Source organism: Berghia stephanieae, chromosome 11 (assembly GCF_034508935.2).
Source record: "Berghia stephanieae isolate SIO BIC M18660-M18661 chromosome 11, UCSD_Bste_1.3, whole genome shotgun sequence".
Classification (NCBI taxonomy): domain Eukaryota; kingdom Metazoa; phylum Mollusca; class Gastropoda; order Nudibranchia; family Aeolidiidae; genus Berghia; species Berghia stephanieae.
Window position 1 is genome coordinate 11,809,428 of NC_088370.1, and position 19,239 is coordinate 11,828,666.

At 37.4% G+C, this 19,239-nt stretch overlaps 1 protein-coding gene across 2 annotated transcripts; it reads left to right on the forward strand.

Annotated features, from left to right (window-relative positions):
* Nucleotides 1-28: 28 nt before the first annotated feature.
* On the forward strand, nt 29-13,999 carry LOC144957209 (26S proteasome non-ATPase regulatory subunit 14). Of its 2 annotated transcripts, none has more exons than XM_078888261.1 (10): nt 29-110; nt 494-545; nt 1,634-1,708; nt 2,311-2,430; nt 4,153-4,223; nt 8,186-8,336; nt 10,792-10,899; nt 11,244-11,318; nt 11,968-12,093; nt 13,479-13,999. In XM_078888261.1, exons 2-10 carry the CDS (start codon nt 498-500, stop codon nt 13,638-13,640), a joined length of 936 nt encoding a protein of 311 aa, XP_078744387.1. In that variant the 5' UTR covers nt 29-110; nt 494-497; the 3' UTR covers nt 13,641-13,999. The 2 variants fall into 2 exon arrangements, with proteins under 2 accessions (XP_078744387.1, XP_078744386.1); XM_078888260.1 differs by having other exon boundaries at nt 98-179.
* The last annotated feature ends 5,240 nt before the right edge of the window (nt 14,000-19,239 follow it).

The following is a 19,239-nucleotide window of genomic DNA, read 5'->3' on the forward strand; positions in this document are numbered from 1 at the left end:
GCCTTACAAAATAATTTTATCCACTTTTTAGTCATTTATTGTTGACTGTGTATACAGATATTTCATGGTAAATCAACCACTCTGGAAATATAACAACCTACTTCCTGTCGGTGAGTAAGGAAATTTCATTCTCATTGTTATTGTTTGTACACAGTTCTACAGTTTATTTGGCTTTATCGGTAAGAAATTCATAAGATTAGGGATATTTTTTTTTTTTGCCAGATTCAAACCACAATCTTTTCTCTGTATACAGAAGGAATCTGCAAGTAACGAGTTTTTTTTGACTTTCTACTATGATGATGATAGAAAGGGTTGGAGAAGGCGAGAGAAGATGAAGATGACTGAAAATTGGCAAATTATTAAATTATTAAGTTTCAAGTCCAAGTGTCTGTACTGCTGCTATACACGTTATTTAACTTCTCTCCTCCGGTTTCTGATTCTCAAATTAGAATTCTATAAAAAAAATTCACTTTATTTACTTTTGTTTTCACAGCACAATGGACAGATTACTGAGTCTTGGAGGTAGAGTTCCTGGGATGGGTCAGGTAATTAAAACATTTTTTTTTCAAATCTTTTTATTTTGATTTTGAGAGATAATTTCCGAATATTCAACTAGATACTCAACAACTCCCTAGACCTGTAAATCCTCTGACAATATTTCAAAGTTCTGACCAACTAGTATTGCAATAAAATCGATCTACCTTCAGTCCTCTGAAAAGTAGTAAATCTTCCCCCCCCCCCCCCCCCCCATCCCCATTCAAAAAGAAATATATTATTAAAAACTAAAAAACTAGAGCCGAATATTGTGCTATCAACTGCTTTTTTTAGCCATCGGTTTCTCAAATCCACAAAGTACTGTCGATGTGCAAACTTTTGCTCGCTCCTGAGTTGAGCCAGTGACCTCGAAGTCTGTGCTATTTTTGGGACTAAATGTTTCCTTGAATTAATATGAGGTTAGGATTATTTATATAGTTATACAGCACTGTTGTAAACGGTATTTAGTTTTACTATTGAAAAGGGAATCATGTTGGATTACACGTTTTTTTTTTTTGAGGGGGTGGGGTGGAATTACAATTTTTTTCTTCCCAAATGAATGATAACATTTATTCTTATAGCTGATATTCAGTCAGGGCAGCAAATTAGGAATTGTCACCAGTAGTTGAGTAGAAAATATGCTATTATGGTTTTTAGCATTTCTTCTGACACTTTTAGTTTGAAATAATATATCGATGGCCCGTTGATCAAACCTCTGAAGTATAGTATCGCAGGGAGGCTACTTCAGAGGTTTGATCAACGGGCCATCGATATGCTGAATAAGATGTGGATTTATTTTGAATTGAATTGAGGGAAATGTGTGTCTCACTTTTTCATTCATCAGACGATAAGAGTACCATTGATGAATCGTCACTATTCATGATATAACTAACCTGGTATCTTACCATTATCTTACATTACATTTCAGAAGATTTCCATTTTGGGCTGGGAGCACATTGTAGATCATTTAAAAAAAAAAAAAAGGAATTGGTACCTCCATTATCTTTCATTTCAAGGATAAGTGTATTTAATCATTTACACTGTTTTTTTTCATTTTTCAGTCAATTTTTATAAAATTTAATGTCTTTTTTTCTACCAGGGTACACCACCAACTGATGCCCCGGTTGTTGATACAGCAGAACAGGTTTACATTTCGTCTCTCGCTCTACTCAAGGTACTTTGTTCTAGAAGTGAATGACAGTAAAGCATCATGAGTTTTTTTTTTTTTGCATTGCGCCAAATGTGAAAAATACATATATTTTACACTTTAAGCCTATTTTTGTTTAACTTAGCAATGAATATATTTTTTAAAAGTTGTAACAATATAAACTGCTGAAGTGTTGTGAAGTAATAATTATTAATGATAAAATATATCGTACTTTCAATCTTGCTGTTGAGGTTTATTTCTCATTACAAACTTTTGCTATGTTATAGTTAAACAGATTTTCATAACTGGTTTTATTTGCTTTTTCCTTGTCTGTATGTTAAAAGCAATATGTTGCTTACAGTTCTGCTCGTACTCTCTTTCCTCCATTCAAAGGTCTGAAAAAATGTGTACGAAACAGTGCTAGACAAGGCAAGAAAGGAAAATACAAGAAAAAAAATCATCCCAAAAGATCGGTCTTCCTTGAGGGAGATTGATTTTTTGAGGAGTTTTTTTCTCTTTTTTTTCTTTTCTTGCCTTGTCTGGCACTTTTTCATACACATTTTTCAGATCTTTATATTACACCAGTACCAGCTCCTTAATTTCTCAATTTAATATTTTCTTCATTCAAGATGTTGAAGCACGGTCGTGCAGGTGTCCCCATGGAAGTGATGGGTTTGATGCTGGGAGAGTTTGTTGATGACTACACAGTCAGGGTCATCGACGTCTTTGCTATGCCACAGTCTGGAACTGTAAGTTAATGATTGCATTAGAATTATATATAGCATATCGGCCAACTGTCCTGATTTGACAGTCTGGAGAATATTTTAAAAAGAAAATATGGGCTGTTTTAAGTATGGAAATGGCCTTACATGTCCCAGGATTATGCTTTTTTGGCTAGCAAATTAAAATAAAGAGCAAAAAAGGCTTTTCATCTAGATTATACTATATAATGGTCCAAGCATACTCCTGTTTTAGGTCATGACAGTATTGTACATATGGGTGTCCCGATTTAGCTCTTCCTTTGAAAATTTGGCTGCTGTGTAATAGAACTTTTTTATTTTTTGTTTTCTTCTTCTTTTCTTTTCTTTTTTTTTTATTTTTTTTTTTTCTTTTTCTTTTTCTGCTGTGTAATAGAACTATTTTTAACTATATAAGAGCTAGAGCGATTGCCTCCACATTGATGCGATTCCGGATTCTCAGCTCACATCTGCTTTGGGTATTATTGTCCATTGTGATTGAAAGCTTGGGTGTCATTTTTCTGGGTTATTCAGGGATATGGAATTACTGATTAACCCTTTCTTTACCAACCATAGGAAAATTGTCACATTCGTTACGATAAAACCAATAATTTCTCATTCTGATTTCAATTTTACATCACAAAATTTAAATAATTTTTATTTTGACATGGCTTTAAAACCTTGAAACTGTTTGAAGGGCTAAATTTGCTTAATAATATTATGTTTTTAGAATGTGATTGTTGCTTTCCTGTTTGCGTAATAAAAATCTATTTTCGTGTTGGGTGGATTGAGGAAAATTCTGAACATAGCCGGTAAGGAGAGGGATAAGGGTGTTCCGTGATAATAAGTAATGTTCTATACATTTGTTATCTTTAATTTGAGAGAGAGGTGTTTTCAGTGCAATCAATGAAATTTGTCAGTCTCTGCTCTGCTCTTGTTTTGAATTGAAGTCACTTTCTGATTTTGGCTGGGGAGGCGCGAACAGTTGTATATATATTTTAGATTATATTTCAGGGGATGGTTACCATTTTTACAGAGAATTTTTTTTCTTTTTCAATGTGAAACATTCATAATATGTGATCATAATATCTTTAAATTTTGTACGCGAGTTTGAAAAATATGTTTATAAAAAAAATAATGAAAATTAAAAAAAAAAATAGATCAGGTACGAAATTAGCGCTTCCTATTGTTTCATTTATTTCCCTAGCATACCATATAAACTCATATTTCCATATCATAAAGTACTGACCAGTCATCCGTTTTTGTATTAACCCTCTTGTACCATACATCACTGTCTATAGCCAAGTACTCATTCATTCTTGAGTCCAGGGGGGTAATGTGTGTTTAGTTCATTACCCACAGAGATAGCATGGGGACCAGAATTTTCCATGATTACTTTCACCTATCCAGTCATTTAACACACTTATCATTGCTCGACATTTTTTGACTAGACCAAACACCATTGAGCTGCATGTGACTCTGTTCTTTCTCTCCCCTGTGCTCTTCAGCTGTTATTATTATCATTTTTTTAAAAATAAAATTTTCTTCATATTTTCATCAAATTTTTCATAACTCTTGATGGAGGTTGATATTCACGGCAATTTTATTATTTACTCGGTTCAGCAATGGCCATTTCCAGCATTGGAGTTTTAAAATAGTTGATGATGTTCACATTTAATGGACTATTAACAATGTTGATAATTTTTTCCATACATTATTCATTTTCTTCCAAAGGGTGTGAGTGTAGAAGCTGTTGATCCAGTGTTTCAAGCCAAGATGTTAGACATGCTCAGACAGACTGGAAGGTAAATACTCACTCTAGTTTGCAAACACCACAACACTTCTTCTTCTTCTTCTTCTTCTTCTTCTTCTTCTTCTTCTTCTTCTTCTTCTTCTTCTTCTTCTTCTTCTTTTTATGTTTCTTTTTCTTCTTCCTCTCTTATGAATTTAATGAGAGGGGAAGAGCATTAGTAAGTAGTAAGGGGGGGGGGGGGGGGATTGTTAATTTCCTTTTAAGGAGAATTGAACCAAAATTAAAATCAATTTGAGTTTTTATGTCAATAAGATGTGGATACCTATAACATACATACATACCTGCCAACCTTTCCGCCATTCTGCCATTATCTCAAAAATTCTGATTATTTTGGGTTTTTTTTTTTTTTGTTTTTTTTTTGAGTGGGGGGGGGGGGGGGGGGGGGGGGAGGCTTTCTAACAGGGGGGTAAGTAGGAAAATGAATTGCCGTCCCTTCCCCATTCCATTACCTAACACATGTTAGCACATTACTAGCTGTTCCAAAATACCACCTGTTTGGTGACGATTTTGAGAGGGTATTGTCCGTTCGTAACAATTTCCTATTTTTAGTCTCAAATTCCTGTTTTCTGACGTTTTTATCCAACTTTTGGAGTGTGAAGGGTCGGCAGTTCCCCTGGAGAGGAATATCTCCTGGTACTCAGAATATCTTTTATTAATTTTCAAAGCTCCTAGAGCCAGAGTTTATTATTATTTTGTGAAACTTGCCTTTGGGGAAGAAATTAAGTCTCAAAGTACTTTCTGCCAGACCTAGTGAACCCAGCTGGCTTTTCACCACCCATTCAGAAAGGTCAGAAAATAACATTATTACCCAAATCACAACTGATGAAAGAATATCTAAAATTTTGAAACAGATTTTAAAAGTATTTTAAAGAATTGATCGCTTTTGTCATTAATGGAAGTTGTATGCATGGCATGCTTTAGGGACGCAGCTTTTGTCACAGGCTTACAACACTTTACTAGATATCAATATATCTTTACAATTATATAATCTGTGTGTCCCTTGAAATTTATGCTATGTAATTATTCTTACAGCCTCCAATATTATTACACTATACCTATTACCAGTGTACCTCGGAGTGACGCTTGATCGGACTCTGTCCTTCAGAGAACACGTGAGGAAGACCAAGGCAAAAGTGTCCACGCGTAATGCCCTCCTTGGAAAGCTGACAAACATGAACTGGGGAACTGACCCTAAAACTCTAAGGACCACAGCATTGGTCCTCAGCTACTCAACTGCGGAGTACTGCTCAGCTGTATGGGCCCGATCATGCCATGCCTCCAAGCTAGACCCCGAGCTCAACAACGCCTGTCGGATCATAACGGGCCAGCTGAGAGCAACACCATTACCACTGGTCTACCGTGCAGCAGTAATAGCCCCACCACACATCCGGAGGGAAACTCATGCCCAAATACAAAAATACAAACAGGAAATGGACCAGAGACACCCCTTCATGACCACAATTGCCCCAAAAGCAGGCTCAAATCAAGGAAAAGCTTCCTCACAGTAGAGAGCCTTCACCCAGACCACTCAGCATTCTCCCGCCTGGACAAATGGGTAGAATGGGACAAGACAGCAAACGATGCCCTCCAGCCCCCAACAGAAAAGCTCCCAGCAGGCACAGACCTCAAGAGAAAAGAATGGGTGGCGTTGAACAGAGCTAGAGCAAAGGTGGGAAACACTGCCACCAACCTCTTTAAATGGAAAATCTCACCGGGCACTGAATGCCCATGCGGTCACCCCAGCCAGACCATGGTCCACATCCTGTCTGAATGCTCGCTGGGACCTCACTGCACCAATGCTGACCTGAGGGAATGCATCCAGACTGCCCGGGACTGGCTGACTCACTGGCGCGACAAGATATGATGATGACTATACCTATTACCAAATTTTACTTTACCACATTATATTTACGTATATTATGTTTATCAGGGTGTCCAGTGAGGTCGGATAAGTCGGATAAAGTGGGATTTTTTACCTTAAGGTCGGATTGGTAGGAAAAAGTCGGATAATTGAACCCGAGGTCGGGTCGGATTTTTTGCCGTGTCAAGCATTTTCCTCAAAACCACAAAATCACCATTATGTCTTGTGTCATATTTTGACACCTGTGCTCAGTCTCTTGAAATTTGGTGACGGTCCCGTTTTTATGACGTCGGGCCAGACAGAATGGCACCAGATGTCAAAATTGATACAGAAGACCAATGGTGTTCTTTGATAAGCTGGTTGATGGTTGAAGGGGGAGGGAGGGGCAAATGGGCCTGGATTTTTTTCTCCGTTGTAGGTACTTATTGCCTTTTTAATACACCCCCCCCCCCCCTTCTCTCTCTCCCTCTCTCCTCTCTCTCTCCTCTTCTCTCTCTCTCTCTCTCTCTCTCTCTCTTCTCTCTCTCTCTCTCTCTCTCTCTCTCTTTCTTATAATCATCTGGTTATACAGAGATAATAATATATTATTAGAATAGAGCAATGGTGATTGGCTTAATTTACTCTTCTTTCTTTTTACCTTTGGGCTATGGCTTTAAATTTGAGAAATTATTGGGTTGTATTTAAGCTGAATAACCACTATGTTTCGGTAACAAAGATATTGTAGCCTGCTTTATGAAATAAAAATCAAAACAAAACAACACTTTCTGGCCTTTTATTTGAATAGCATTGTAGGCCTTTTACATATGGAAAGGACAATTCATTAAATGTTTACAAAAAGTAAATTTATGTCTAATAATAAGAATGGATTTATACTACATATAGTAATGTATTAAATAATACTAATACAAGACTATGTTCCTGTTATTTTTACACCTTGCTTGTGTTTGATCTATAGACTGAGACATTTTCCTCCTATTTGACAAATTGCTATTATCATCATTGAATAAAAAACACTCACCAAAACCACTACATCAACATCTCTACCACCACTACCATTACAACCACCACCACCACATCATCATCCCTACCACCACCACTACTACTACAAAAACACACCACATCATCCCTACCACCACTACTACTACAACTACCACCACGTCATCATTCCTACCACAACTACTACAACCACCACCACATCATCAACCCTACTACAACCACCACAACAGCATCATCCCTACCACCACTACTACTACAACCACCATCACATCATCATCTCTAAGACCACACTACCACTACAATCACTACAACATCATTATCCCTACCGCCAATACGATTACAACCACCACATCATCATCCCTACCACCACCACTACTACTACAATTAACACCACATCATCCCTACCACCACTACTACTACAAATAACACCACATCATCCCTACCACCACTACTACTACAACCACCACCACATGATAAACCCTACAACCACCACCACATCATCATCCCTACCACCACTACTACTACAACAACCACCACATCATCATTCCTACCACAGCTACTACAACCACCACCACACAATCATCCATACGACCACTACTACTACTACAATCACTACTACCACATCATCCCTATCACCACTACTACTACAACCATCACATCATCATCCCTACTACAACCACCAAATGTTTAAATTACACTTTCAACTTTTGAAATTCCACCGAGTCGTGTCAGAATTTGCTGCAAGACAAATTTTGGATTGTATCTCAGTAAATTTGAGTGAAATTCAAATTTATAGGTTATGGTCGCATGGATGGGTCATGATCTTCACGATGAAAAATTTCCTCCTTTTTTGTGACCAGTCATTCTCACCCCTGCTTTTAAATTGCTTGGTAGGATTTTTTGGGGGGAGGTAGGATTTTTAAGTCTGATAATCTGCTGGACACCCTGGTTTATGTATGTATCATTGTCGGCGTTTTATACGTCTGTACAAAAAATGTCCTTTTGGATGAATAAAGTACATTATTATTATTATTATTATTGTTATTATTATTATTATTATTATTATTATTATAATTTCTTCTCTTGTCTTTTACCAGACCAGAGATGGTGGTAGGTTGGTACCATTCCCATCCTGGCTTTGGCTGCTGGCTCTCCGGTGTGGACATCAATACACAGCAGAGTTTCGAGGCTTTGTCAGAGAGGGCAGTGGCTGTCGTCGTTGATCCCATCCAGAGTGTCAAGGGGAAGGTTAGTGGTATTACTGAGATTTTTATATGGCTTATCCAAGTAGTCCTCCTTCAGAGCAATTTAGGGTTGAGCATACCTGCCAACCCTTCCGCTTTTGGTGGAATCATTCCTATTTTCACTCATCTTTTTTGTACTATTCCGCCATTGTCTCTAAAATTCCGATTTTCAAAAGTGCTGATAGTGGTAAGAATAAAAAAAGATCAAGTAAGCGGGGGGGGGGGGGGGAAAGAGGTGAAATTCCTATTTTTTTTTGTCTCAAATTCTTATTTTCAGGTGTTCTGATTCCACTTTTGGAATGTGAAATGAGTTGGCAGGTCTGGTTGAGTAGGAGTATCCTGATTTTGTGTAACAATAAACAACACAGTGCTGATGGTTTTGCTTTGATCCGTGGAATTTTGCGATTTTTGAAGTCAGATGAGGAATTTCCCCCGTTTAACCTAATTACACCCCCCCCCCCCCCCTTTTCAATCAATTTATTGTCAGTGAGAGAATTGATGTGTGCGGAACATGCAGTTTCCCCACACTTCAGGAATTAGCTAGAGAATCAGTGGTAATTTATCTCTATTGGTCTAAAGCTGGTGGTTCATGCAGTAAAAATGGGGCGTTTAGGCAATTGTTCAAAATGTCCCTCCGTTTTTCAACTTTTGTCACTATCAGCATTGACAACGGTAGCAATTGTTTATTACTATTTTGATAGAACCTTAGACTATATTGCAAAGTTATTTCCATAAGATTTAATACACCCAGCTGGGTGGTAAGGTGGGCAGAGAATTTCTATTCCACCATGGACTGATATTGGCTGGCGACCCCTTTGACTATGAATTGAGTGCTCTACCAACTGAGCTATTTGCCCTCCTCCTCCTCCTCCTCCCCTCTTCTCCCTTTTTGCTGTGTGTATCTAGACTCGCCTTTTGTTATTTTGGAGACTAAATTTTGCTAGAGAATGACTATTGATGAGGAAATGGTTCGCTTTTGATTGATGCCTTTTAAAAAATAAATAATAAGAAATTAAGATTTTCACAAATTACATCAGGTTGTCTTGTTTAGAATTGTATCTATAAATAGTATGAAGTTGACATCACTCAGGGCTTTGTTATTGCTTTTTGCCATCCGCGTTTATGAGTAATTCTCACTAAACTTTTTTAATCAGACTATAAACGTTAAAGGATACATATACTTTTGTGTGTTGGTCCGTTATACTTCCAATGATGCCAAGCGTACACTACCTACAAATATCGCCAATATTGCTCATCTTGACTTGTATAGGAATAGGATACACAATTAATTTCAATTGGTGGATCTGGTCTCTTTTGTCTTCAAAGAATTCACAACTTAATGGGATTAGAATATTTGTAACCTTGGCTCTGTGCACTTTAGTGTTTGGCTTGAGTTATGTGGGGTGGGGGGGGGGGGAGATTGATCCTAAGACACTAGAGATATTGGCGTCAGATATGTCTGTCATTTTAAAGTAAGAGTAGAGTCGCCTGGCATTTTGATCACAGTTCTTTTTTTCTGTTTTGTTTTGTCTTTGTCAGAATCTTTTGTGCCATGCTATAGTTTCAGATGGCAAAAATTGGTTATATGTGTCTCAGTGATGATACTTTTCCGCGGATCCGCGGAAATCCGCGGTTTTCTTTCCTTTCCTCGGTTTTCCTCCTCAGATCCTTGATCCGCGGATATTTCCTTCATTTCCTCCTTTTACTTTTTTTTTTTATATAATAAATCTTTAAAAAATACCTCCTTTTTAAAAAAAAAATATATATATAAAAAATGCCATCCTTTTACTGGACTCCGGGCGTTTTAAAATTGAACGATCCAGCTGCGGGGCTTCATCGCCACTGCGCCAACATGAATATTTCAACATTCTCTGCCATACAGACGGTGAAGTATTCTTTGAAAGCAAGGAATGCCACTGCCCTGGAATGCTTCAAAAGAAAAGACATAGATCACAGTGAAATTGATCCTGTCCTGATAAGTTGCATTAAAAAATCTCGCAGCAAGTATCATGCTGAGTTGCAAAAACAGAAAGAGGAAAAGGAAAGAAAAAGACAAATGTTTGATCAAGCAGTTGTAAAGGTGGAAACAAAAAAGCAAGCAAAGGCAGTCCGGGAGAAGGCAATTAAAACAGCCTATAAGCTTCATATAAAGAAGCAATCCAAACAGGTTGGGCCCCCACCTAGAAAGAGGCCCAAAACACACTAGTACTCTTCATGTACTCAAAAGAAGTCATCCTGCCTACTTTCCTGTGGTGCAAGAATGTTCTAGGTGAGTTTTCCGTTTTTCCGAGACTTTTCCTCCTTTTTGACTTTTTGTGAGTATCATCACTGGTGTCTGTCCTATTATGATTTTTATGGATTTGTACGTTATTTTCTCACCGGTTGTCAAAGTCATTATTTGTCTGTCTTATTATGGTTTTTATGGATTTGTACGTTGTTTGTTTTTTTTTTTGTCACAGGTTGTCATAGACGCTTTCCGACTGATCAACCCCAATATGGTGGTGCTTGGTCAAGAACCCAGACAGACAACCTCCAATCTTGGCCACCTCAACAAACCTTCCATTCAGGTGAGTTTGCCTGTCATGTGTAAAAAAAGAAAAAATTAAATTAATAACCAAATCTGGTCAAATTCTGAATTTAAAAAAAGAAGTTGTCCCAGGTTCATATTTTTAAACCAAAATTTAGGTGGAAAGTGGTCTATCACAAGGTACTTTTCACCAGATCTATCAGACCCAGCTACCTAATTAATCACTGCTGGGTGGACAGAGGGGTCAGAAAAAATCTCGACTGCACCCAGGAACGATCTACGTCCCTCTGTGTGTGAAGCGAGTGCTCTACCAACTGAGCTATTGGAATCCCAATGTGATAACGTTTTGAACATCTATCTCACCCTTCTTTTGTCTCTTTCCAGGCTTTGATCCATGGTCTCAACAGACATTACTATTCAATCGCCATCAATTATAGGAAGAATGAGTTGGAACAAAAGGTACTCCTATTCTCACTGGTTTCAATTCCTAACTCTTCTTTTATTATTATTTTTCTTCTTCACTCTTCTTCTTCTTCTTCTTCTTCTTCTTCTTCTTCTTCTTCTTCTTCTTCTTCTTCTTCTTCTTCTTCTTCTTCTTCTTCTTCTTCTTCTTCTTCTTCTTCTCCTTCTTCTATATATATATATATTTATTTTTTTTTAATTTTGTTTTGTCTTTCGGTTCTTAACATGTGGATGATTTTTGTATTGTTTGGTAACTTATTACATCCTTAAATTGTGATTGCTTCCTATTGCTTTATGTTGTTTTCTGAAATAGGAATTGCTTTTGTTATAGTTGTTGCCCACTTAGTCAAATGAGTGGGGTTTTTTTTTGGGGGGGGGGGGGGGGGGGGGGGAGTGCTGTGGTTGATTTGCTTTGTTTTATCATTGATTTTACCTATTTTAATTTGTTAATTGGAAATAACTGTATGATTTATATTAGCAGTTGTCCAGAAGTAAACCTTTGAATTGTTAACAATTAGAAATATTATTAGGGGAATGGGTCGTTTCGAATTGTTTTTAATGAGATTTTTATTTTTCACCTATTGAATCTCCAAGTAGTTCCTAGCTTGTATATGTGCTCATTAACATTTCTCTCTTTTCCCCCCAGATGCTTTTAAATCTCCACAAAAAGAGCTGGGTGGATGGTTTACAGCTCCAGAACTATTCAGATCACTGTTCTGTCAACGAGAAATCTGTAGGAGACATGCTAGAACTGGCCAAAAACTACCACAAGGTGATGATTAAGTCTTTTTGTTTTGGTTAATTTTCTTTTAAAAAAATAGATTTAGCAATATTTCTCATCTTTTGGTGATTTTATGTGTGGCTTTTGTTGGTCCGTTTCCGTTTTGTAGAAGTATGCAATTTTTAAGGTGTTTATGTCCAGCTGTTCACTAGAATAAAGTGTTAATTTTGCATATTATTGTCAGGGCCTAAGCGCCGTTTAAAAAAATGGTGTTTACGAAGTAGTCCCTCAGAGCCATCAGGTCCATGGAGTCTCTCGGTTTCTATAGCGTGAAATGAACAATAGCAATTGCTTACTAGCCTTTGGATAGGGCGCTAGTCTATCACAAAGTGTTTTCCACCAGGTCTAACTGACCCAGCTACCAAATCATTGCTGGGTGGACATGGGGGTCAGAAAAAATCATGACTGCACCCAGGATCTATCTTGGTCCCTTTGATTGTGAAGTGTGCTCTATCATCCGAGCTACTGCCCCCCCCCCCCCTTCCCCCCATGAAAACACTATCAAGGTGTTTAAATACCAAAGAAGAAAAGAAGTTTTATGAAAATATTATCAAATTTTCAAATTTACAAAAACAAGAAAGAAATCAAAGCAGAAAGAAAGAGATTTTGCTAAAACTGACTTTAGCTATTGGACTGTTTGGTAATCATGTATGTAAGCTAGGCTTCTAAGTGTATGGTTAATCCATCCCCATTTCCTCTTTTTGGTTTGTAAGCTTATAGGTAATTAAATAAATTAAATTGAGCTTTTATATAGCGCAATATCCCTAAAATGTGCTCAAAGCGCTTTACAATGGGTCCCTGGTCAACAGCAACATTTAACGTGTAGGACGGGACGTGCCATCTGTTAGGCGATATTACAATTTTTCGGACGAAGACAACGCTGTTAACGGCCAGGTACTCATTTTACACCTGAGTACTGTGAGAGAATGTGAGTAAAGAGTCTTTTCCAAGGACTCAATTGTGCGCCGGGCGCGAGGCTCGAACCCAGGACCTTCCGATCCGAAAGCGAGTGTCATACCACTAGACCACATAGCCGCACAATTGGCCGGCATATCTTCCACATATGTTTCCTCATGTTTTGATTGTGTCCTTATGGGACAGCGTGGCTAAGCGGCACGGTCTTTTCTTCTTACCCAAAAGTTACCGAGTTCGATCACCCGCCTCGCTGTGTGGCCTTGAGTAAGTCACCTCGCCCTAGTTCACTTTGCAGCGTTGCACTGCGGCTGATGCCTGGGTTATTTCAGTCTTCCCTTTGGATAGACCCTGAAGACAAATTTCCCCTTGGGGATGAATAAAGGGAAATTATTTTTATTATTTTTTTTTTGTTGTTGTTGCTGGTTTTTGTTTTTGATAGTTTAAACAATTTATCCACACAGGCATTGGAAGAGGAGGAGACTATGACACCAGAACAGCTGGCCATCAAACACGTGGGTAAACAAGACCCCAAGCGCCATCTGGAGGAGGAAGTTAATGTGATCATGGCAAAGAACATTGTGCAGTGTTTGGGTGCTATGATGCACACTGTCGTATTCAAGTAGTGTGGGGCATGTGTAAGAGTGTGTGTATGTATGTGTGTGTTTGTGTGTGCGTCTGTCGCATCTAATTACTTGAGAGAGGGAATGACAAGAACGTTTGTTATAAAGAGCTGATGTGGATATTTGTCACATAATCATTCATTTACTGGGTTTTTTTTTTTTTAAGTTCATCAAACTGTTTGCCCATCTGACTGTGCATTTTATTTCTGGTTTTAGATAGTGATCTATTATTCCTTTGGTTTTTATTCAATATGAAATGCAATTGCGTTTTTAAAAGAAATCTTTTGTCTAAGATTAATGTTTTTGTTTTTTTTTCATAATATTTTGGATTATTTGAATAAATATTTATGATATTGCCAAAATATGATCCGTTTAATTTTTTTATTGGGAAGAGTGGGGATAGTTGGTTGAGCTCTCATAGCTCGAGCAAAGGAACTGAAGCTATTGTTTTTTTTTGTTTTTCTTTTTTTGGTTTAGGATTGGGGGGTGGGGGGCTGATGTTTCTGTCAACCTAGTAGTGATTGTGTATTTGGGTTAATTAGATTTAAATAGCTGGGTGGAGTCTTTTGACTTCTCGTGGTAAGCAAGGAAGTCTTTTCCTGTGTCTTATATCCCCTAATACTTGGTTTTCAGCTTGCTTTCTGTCTTTGACTTGGAATGAAATTACTTGGTTTTGTCGCGGCCCTGGTCTGAGTCCTCTGCTGCAGGCGAAACAGTCAAATGTGGTAGTATTAGTTTTGGTAGACGATTTTTTTGTTCCTTGTAAATCATCTCTCAGTCATGTGCTATTATATTTTGTTTTGAATGTGATTTGTAAACATTTGAGTGTATTCCTCTTAGTGGGATCCTGTGCTTGAGTCTGGATGAGACTTTTTTGTGGTCTCAAACTAAGTACTGATAATGTGCTCTTGGAATCTACATCTGTCGCCTATATGAACTATTCCCTTTTGTCTTACTTTTTCATGGATGCTTTCAATTGTAAATCTAGAATTTTAAACTATCCCAGTTCCTTTTTACAGACGCTGAAATGACCCTAATGTGTTGCTTCATACAGTTATACTATTTGCCTGTTAAGCGTCCTTTTTGTCTGGGTGGGGTTCCTGATCTCCATTGTGGGCAGGGAGGCACTAACTGCGTCTTCTAGCCCCCTATATCTGTTTTCCAACTTGCTTTCTGTCTTTGTCTTGGATTGAGATCACTTGGTTTTGTCCTGGCCGGACATCTGGCTGGGAGGCTGGAAGCAATCAAATGTATAGTTTTGAGAGATGATATTTTTTGTCTTGCCTCTATTATGCACTGTATTATTTGTTTTAAACATTATATGATTTGTAAACATTTGAATGTGTTCCTCTTAGTGGGAACCTGTGCTTGTGTCTGGATGAAGCATTTAGGTAATCTCAAACCAAGTACACTGATAGTGTGTTCTTGGAATATACATCTGTTCCCTATTTGAACCAATTCCCCTTTGTCTTATATTTTCTTGAGTACTTTAATTGTACTTCTAGAACTTTCTACTTTCCCATTTTCTTCCTTTTTACTGGTGCTGATATAACCTAAATGAGTTGCAAGGACTGTAAAACCCTTAAAAACAATCAAACATCCTTTATTGTACCAACACGAAGTCTGCCAAAATTGGTTGGCATTAAAAAAAACTAGAGCTTTTATATTGCGTAATATCCACTAAATGTGCTTAAAGCGCTTTACAAAGGGTCTTTGACCAACAGCAACATGTAGAATGAGATATGACGCCTGTTAGGCAATATTACAAATTTTTTCCGACAGAGACAACGTTGTTGACGGCCAGGTACTCATTTTACACCTGAGTACAGTGAGAGAATGTGAGTAAAGAGTATTTTTCAAGGACTCAACTTTGCGCGGGCGAGGCTCGGACCCAGGACCTTCCAATCCAATAGAAGACCACATAGCCGCACATTGTAGAATTTGCTTTTATACTGTAACACATTGATTGGGGATTGAACTTCACACCTGATTACCGGTCTGATGCGACCATTACACCACAATGGTTTTGTGCAGCTATGTGGTCTAATGGTATGACACTCGACTTCGGATCAGAAAGTCCTAATAATAATAATAATAATAATAATACTTTATTGCATCCCAAAAAGGAAATTTTTTGTACAGACGTGTTATAATTTACATAATAAGATAAAAATACAATGGAAATAGGATGTATATATATAAAAGGAGCAGCTCCATAACCAGAGCTGCGCTTTATAATATGAATAATTTCAACACTGTAAAATAGTCAAAACTGTCACTATAAATTAAAAATTGAAAAGATTGCAAAACAAATAAATTAATAATTTAATATTTACATTTTTTTGAAAGTAAAAATGCGAAATAATTGTATAAAATGATTATTGCTTGTTGTTATAAAGCCTAATACTGGATGGCAGAAATGATTTTCGGTGTCTCTCTGTTTTCGTTGAAATAGAGAAAGGGCGACCACTTCTTTCTGACATAATAACTGATGGTCTTAGTGGATGATACTGGTCATTTAATATTTTAGTTATTTTATTTATACAAAATTTCTCGTATAAAAGATCTACATCGTCAACATCATTTATATAGCGTTTAATAGATTTTTTAATATTTGAATTTATTTTGTTCCTTTCCACTGCTAAGCAATTGCCTCCCCAAGCTGTTATACAAAATGACAAAACACTTTCGATTACTGCTCTATAAAATAATGTGCAGAGGGTTTTATCTATTCTAAACTGAGAGAGTTTTGATAAAAAATATGTACGTCTGCACATCTTATGCCTAATTATTTTCAAGTGTTCATCCCACTTGAGCCTGTCATCAATTGTTACACCAAGGCATTTGTAGTGAGGAACTCGCTGGACGAATTGGTCCTTTAATTTTAACGGTTCTATCGGTTCCTTCACTCTCCTAAAGTCAATCACTAGCTCCTTTGTCTTGCTTATGTTAAGCTCTAGGTGGTGGGCATCACACCAAGACACAAATCTATCAATTTCTTGCCTATAAGCCACTTCGTTGCCATTTGTTATGAGGCCTTGAAGAGCGGTGTCATCTGCAAACTTTATTAAAGGTACACTCAGGTTTTGACTTCTACAGTCATTCGTGTATATTGTGAATAATACAGGGGACAATACACAACCTTGAGGAGCACCAGTATTTGTAGTTATACAGGAAGATATGTTTTGTCCTAATTGAACATATTGTGCTCTCTCCGTAAGAAATTCGAGCACCCAAGCAATTATATACTTGTTTAGATTCAGACTAGTCAATTTTTGAACAACCAACTGAGGTTGCATTGTATTGAACGCTGAAGAAAAATCTGCGAAAAGCAATCTGCAATAGCTCTTAGCGTGATCTAGATGCCTGTAGATGTTTGTAAACAGCAAAATGGCATCCTCTACGCCACGTCCTGGTTTGTAAGCAAATTGATGACTATCACTCAATGGCATAAACTGGTTCCTAATTTTAACAAGAACAAGTTTTTCTAAAGATTTCATGACTATTGAAGTCAGTGCAACAGGTCTGAGATCGTTCATAGATTCAAGTTTTTCTTTTTTTGGAACAGGAATAATTTTTGAAGTTTTCCAAATTTCAGGGATCGAAACGCATTGGAGGGACCAGTTAAAAATATGTGTATAAATGGGGGACAGTTGATGGGCACATTCTTTTAATAATTTTCCTTTCAATCCATCCGGCCCAGCAGCCTTCCTCTCGTTTAGTTTCGAAAATACGAATCTCGTTTCTTCTTCACTGACCTCAATAGTCATTTCATCTTCCAAAGCCCTGTCTAATTTATGTTTTTCATTTTCAATATCAAATTTGTTTGTTGTGTCAAAACGTGAATAAAATTTATTTAGAGTTTCAATTTCGATATTTTCAGATATAATCGTGGGCTTTGGATTATAGTTAACAGCAGTTTTAAGCCCCGCCACGTGTCCCGTATATCCCAGAAGAAAAGCATTTTTCAATTTTATTTTTGTACTTGTCTCTACAACTGGATATTACTCTCTTTATCTCTTTTTGTTTTGTTTTCAGATCTTTTTTGTTTCCACTAGTATAGAGAGTTTTCTTTTGGTTCAATAAAAGTTTTAGATCTTTTGTTATCCAAGGCTTGTTGTTAGGATAATATTTTATTTATTTTTTACAAGACACGAGCTGTTCACAGAATTTTAAATACTCACTCACACAGTCATTCAGCTCATCCACACTATCACATGATTCGATAAAAACATTCCAGTCAGTGCATTCAAAACAACCACGCAAATCTTCACACACACTTCCGTTCCAGATCTGTACACTTTTCTTTACTGGTTTTACACGTTTAAAAACAGGGCGGTAGGTGGGGAGTAGCAAGAGCATGCAGTGGTCAGATAAACCCAATGGGGCACGGGGTAAACATTTGTAACTATTTTTAATATTACACAGGAATAAATCTAATGTTTTTTTGTCCCTTGTCTCGCAGTCCACGTATTGATGAAGTCCCGGGAGAGTGAAATCTTTACATTGGTTAAAATCACCAGTGACCATCAATACGGCATCGGGCGACTTCATTTGAATGTCCTGTATTTCTTTCTTCAAAATATTTTTCGCTGTGTTGTTGTCTGATGATGGTGGAATGTAGACGTTGATGATGATGACATGAGTAAATTCCCGGGGTAGATAATAAGGTCGTGACGAAACAGTAATAAATTCAATATAATCGTCACAATACATTTTCTTTATTTGACAATTATTGGGGTGGCACCATTTGTTGTTAATATTTGTGCACACCCCACCCCCAGTTCGTTTATTTACATTAGTCCGATCTCCTCGAAATAGTGAGTATTGTTCAATATCAAAACATGATGATGGTATGTGAGGAGATAGCCAAGTCTCTGTTAACGCTATTATGGAGGCTTGACGATAGTCATTATTGTAACGACACAGTGAAAACAGTTCATCAATTTTATTCTTTAATGATCTTACATTACCTGTCACTCCTCCTTTTCTCCCCCTCTTTCTTACTTTAATAAACGACGTGTCAATAGTGGGTGGTGGGGGTGACACGGGTTGGAGGGATCGGAGAGTCTCTGGAGTATATTATTATCGATAGGCTTTTGGCAGCAAAATCACAGGCTAAAACACCATTTATGCTTATAAATATACTAATAAATATAAAAATCAGGAACAATATATACTTCACATCCATTTTGAATAAAAATTAGGCGTAAATTCCGGCGATTGAATGATAAATGAATAAAAATATGTGTAGAAATAGGTAAACATTCACAACACGTCTGTTGTCGCCGGAAGCCAGCGCCAGGTTCGAGCCTCGCTCAGCGCATTGTTGAGTCCTTAGAAAAGGATCTTTACTCGCATTCTCTCACCATACTCCGGTGTATAATGAGTACTTGGCCATTATCAGCGTAGTCTATGTCTGAAAAATTGCCTAACAGGCGTCATGTCTCATTCTACATGTTATGTGTTGCTATTGGTCAGTGTATTCCTTCTAGTGGGATCTTGTGCTTGTGTCAGGATGAGACTTTTAGGTAATCTCAAACTAAGTACACTGATAGTGTGCTCTTAGAATCTAAATCTGTTCCTATTCGAACCATTTCCT

Bases quoted from the DNA above. Each gene is read 5' to 3' on its own strand.
- LOC144957209 (XM_078888261.1), top strand. From the start codon at position 498: ATGGACAGATTACTGAGTCTTGGAGGTAGAGTTCCTGGGATGGGTCAG. The intron at 2,431-4,152 runs GTAAGTTAATGA...TTTCTTCCAAAG, and splicing joins CTATGCCACAGTCTGGAACT to GGTGTGAGTGTAGAAGCTGT. The intron at 12,094-13,478 runs GTGATGATTAAG...TTATCCACACAG, and splicing joins TGGCCAAAAACTACCACAAG to GCATTGGAAGAGGAGGAGAC.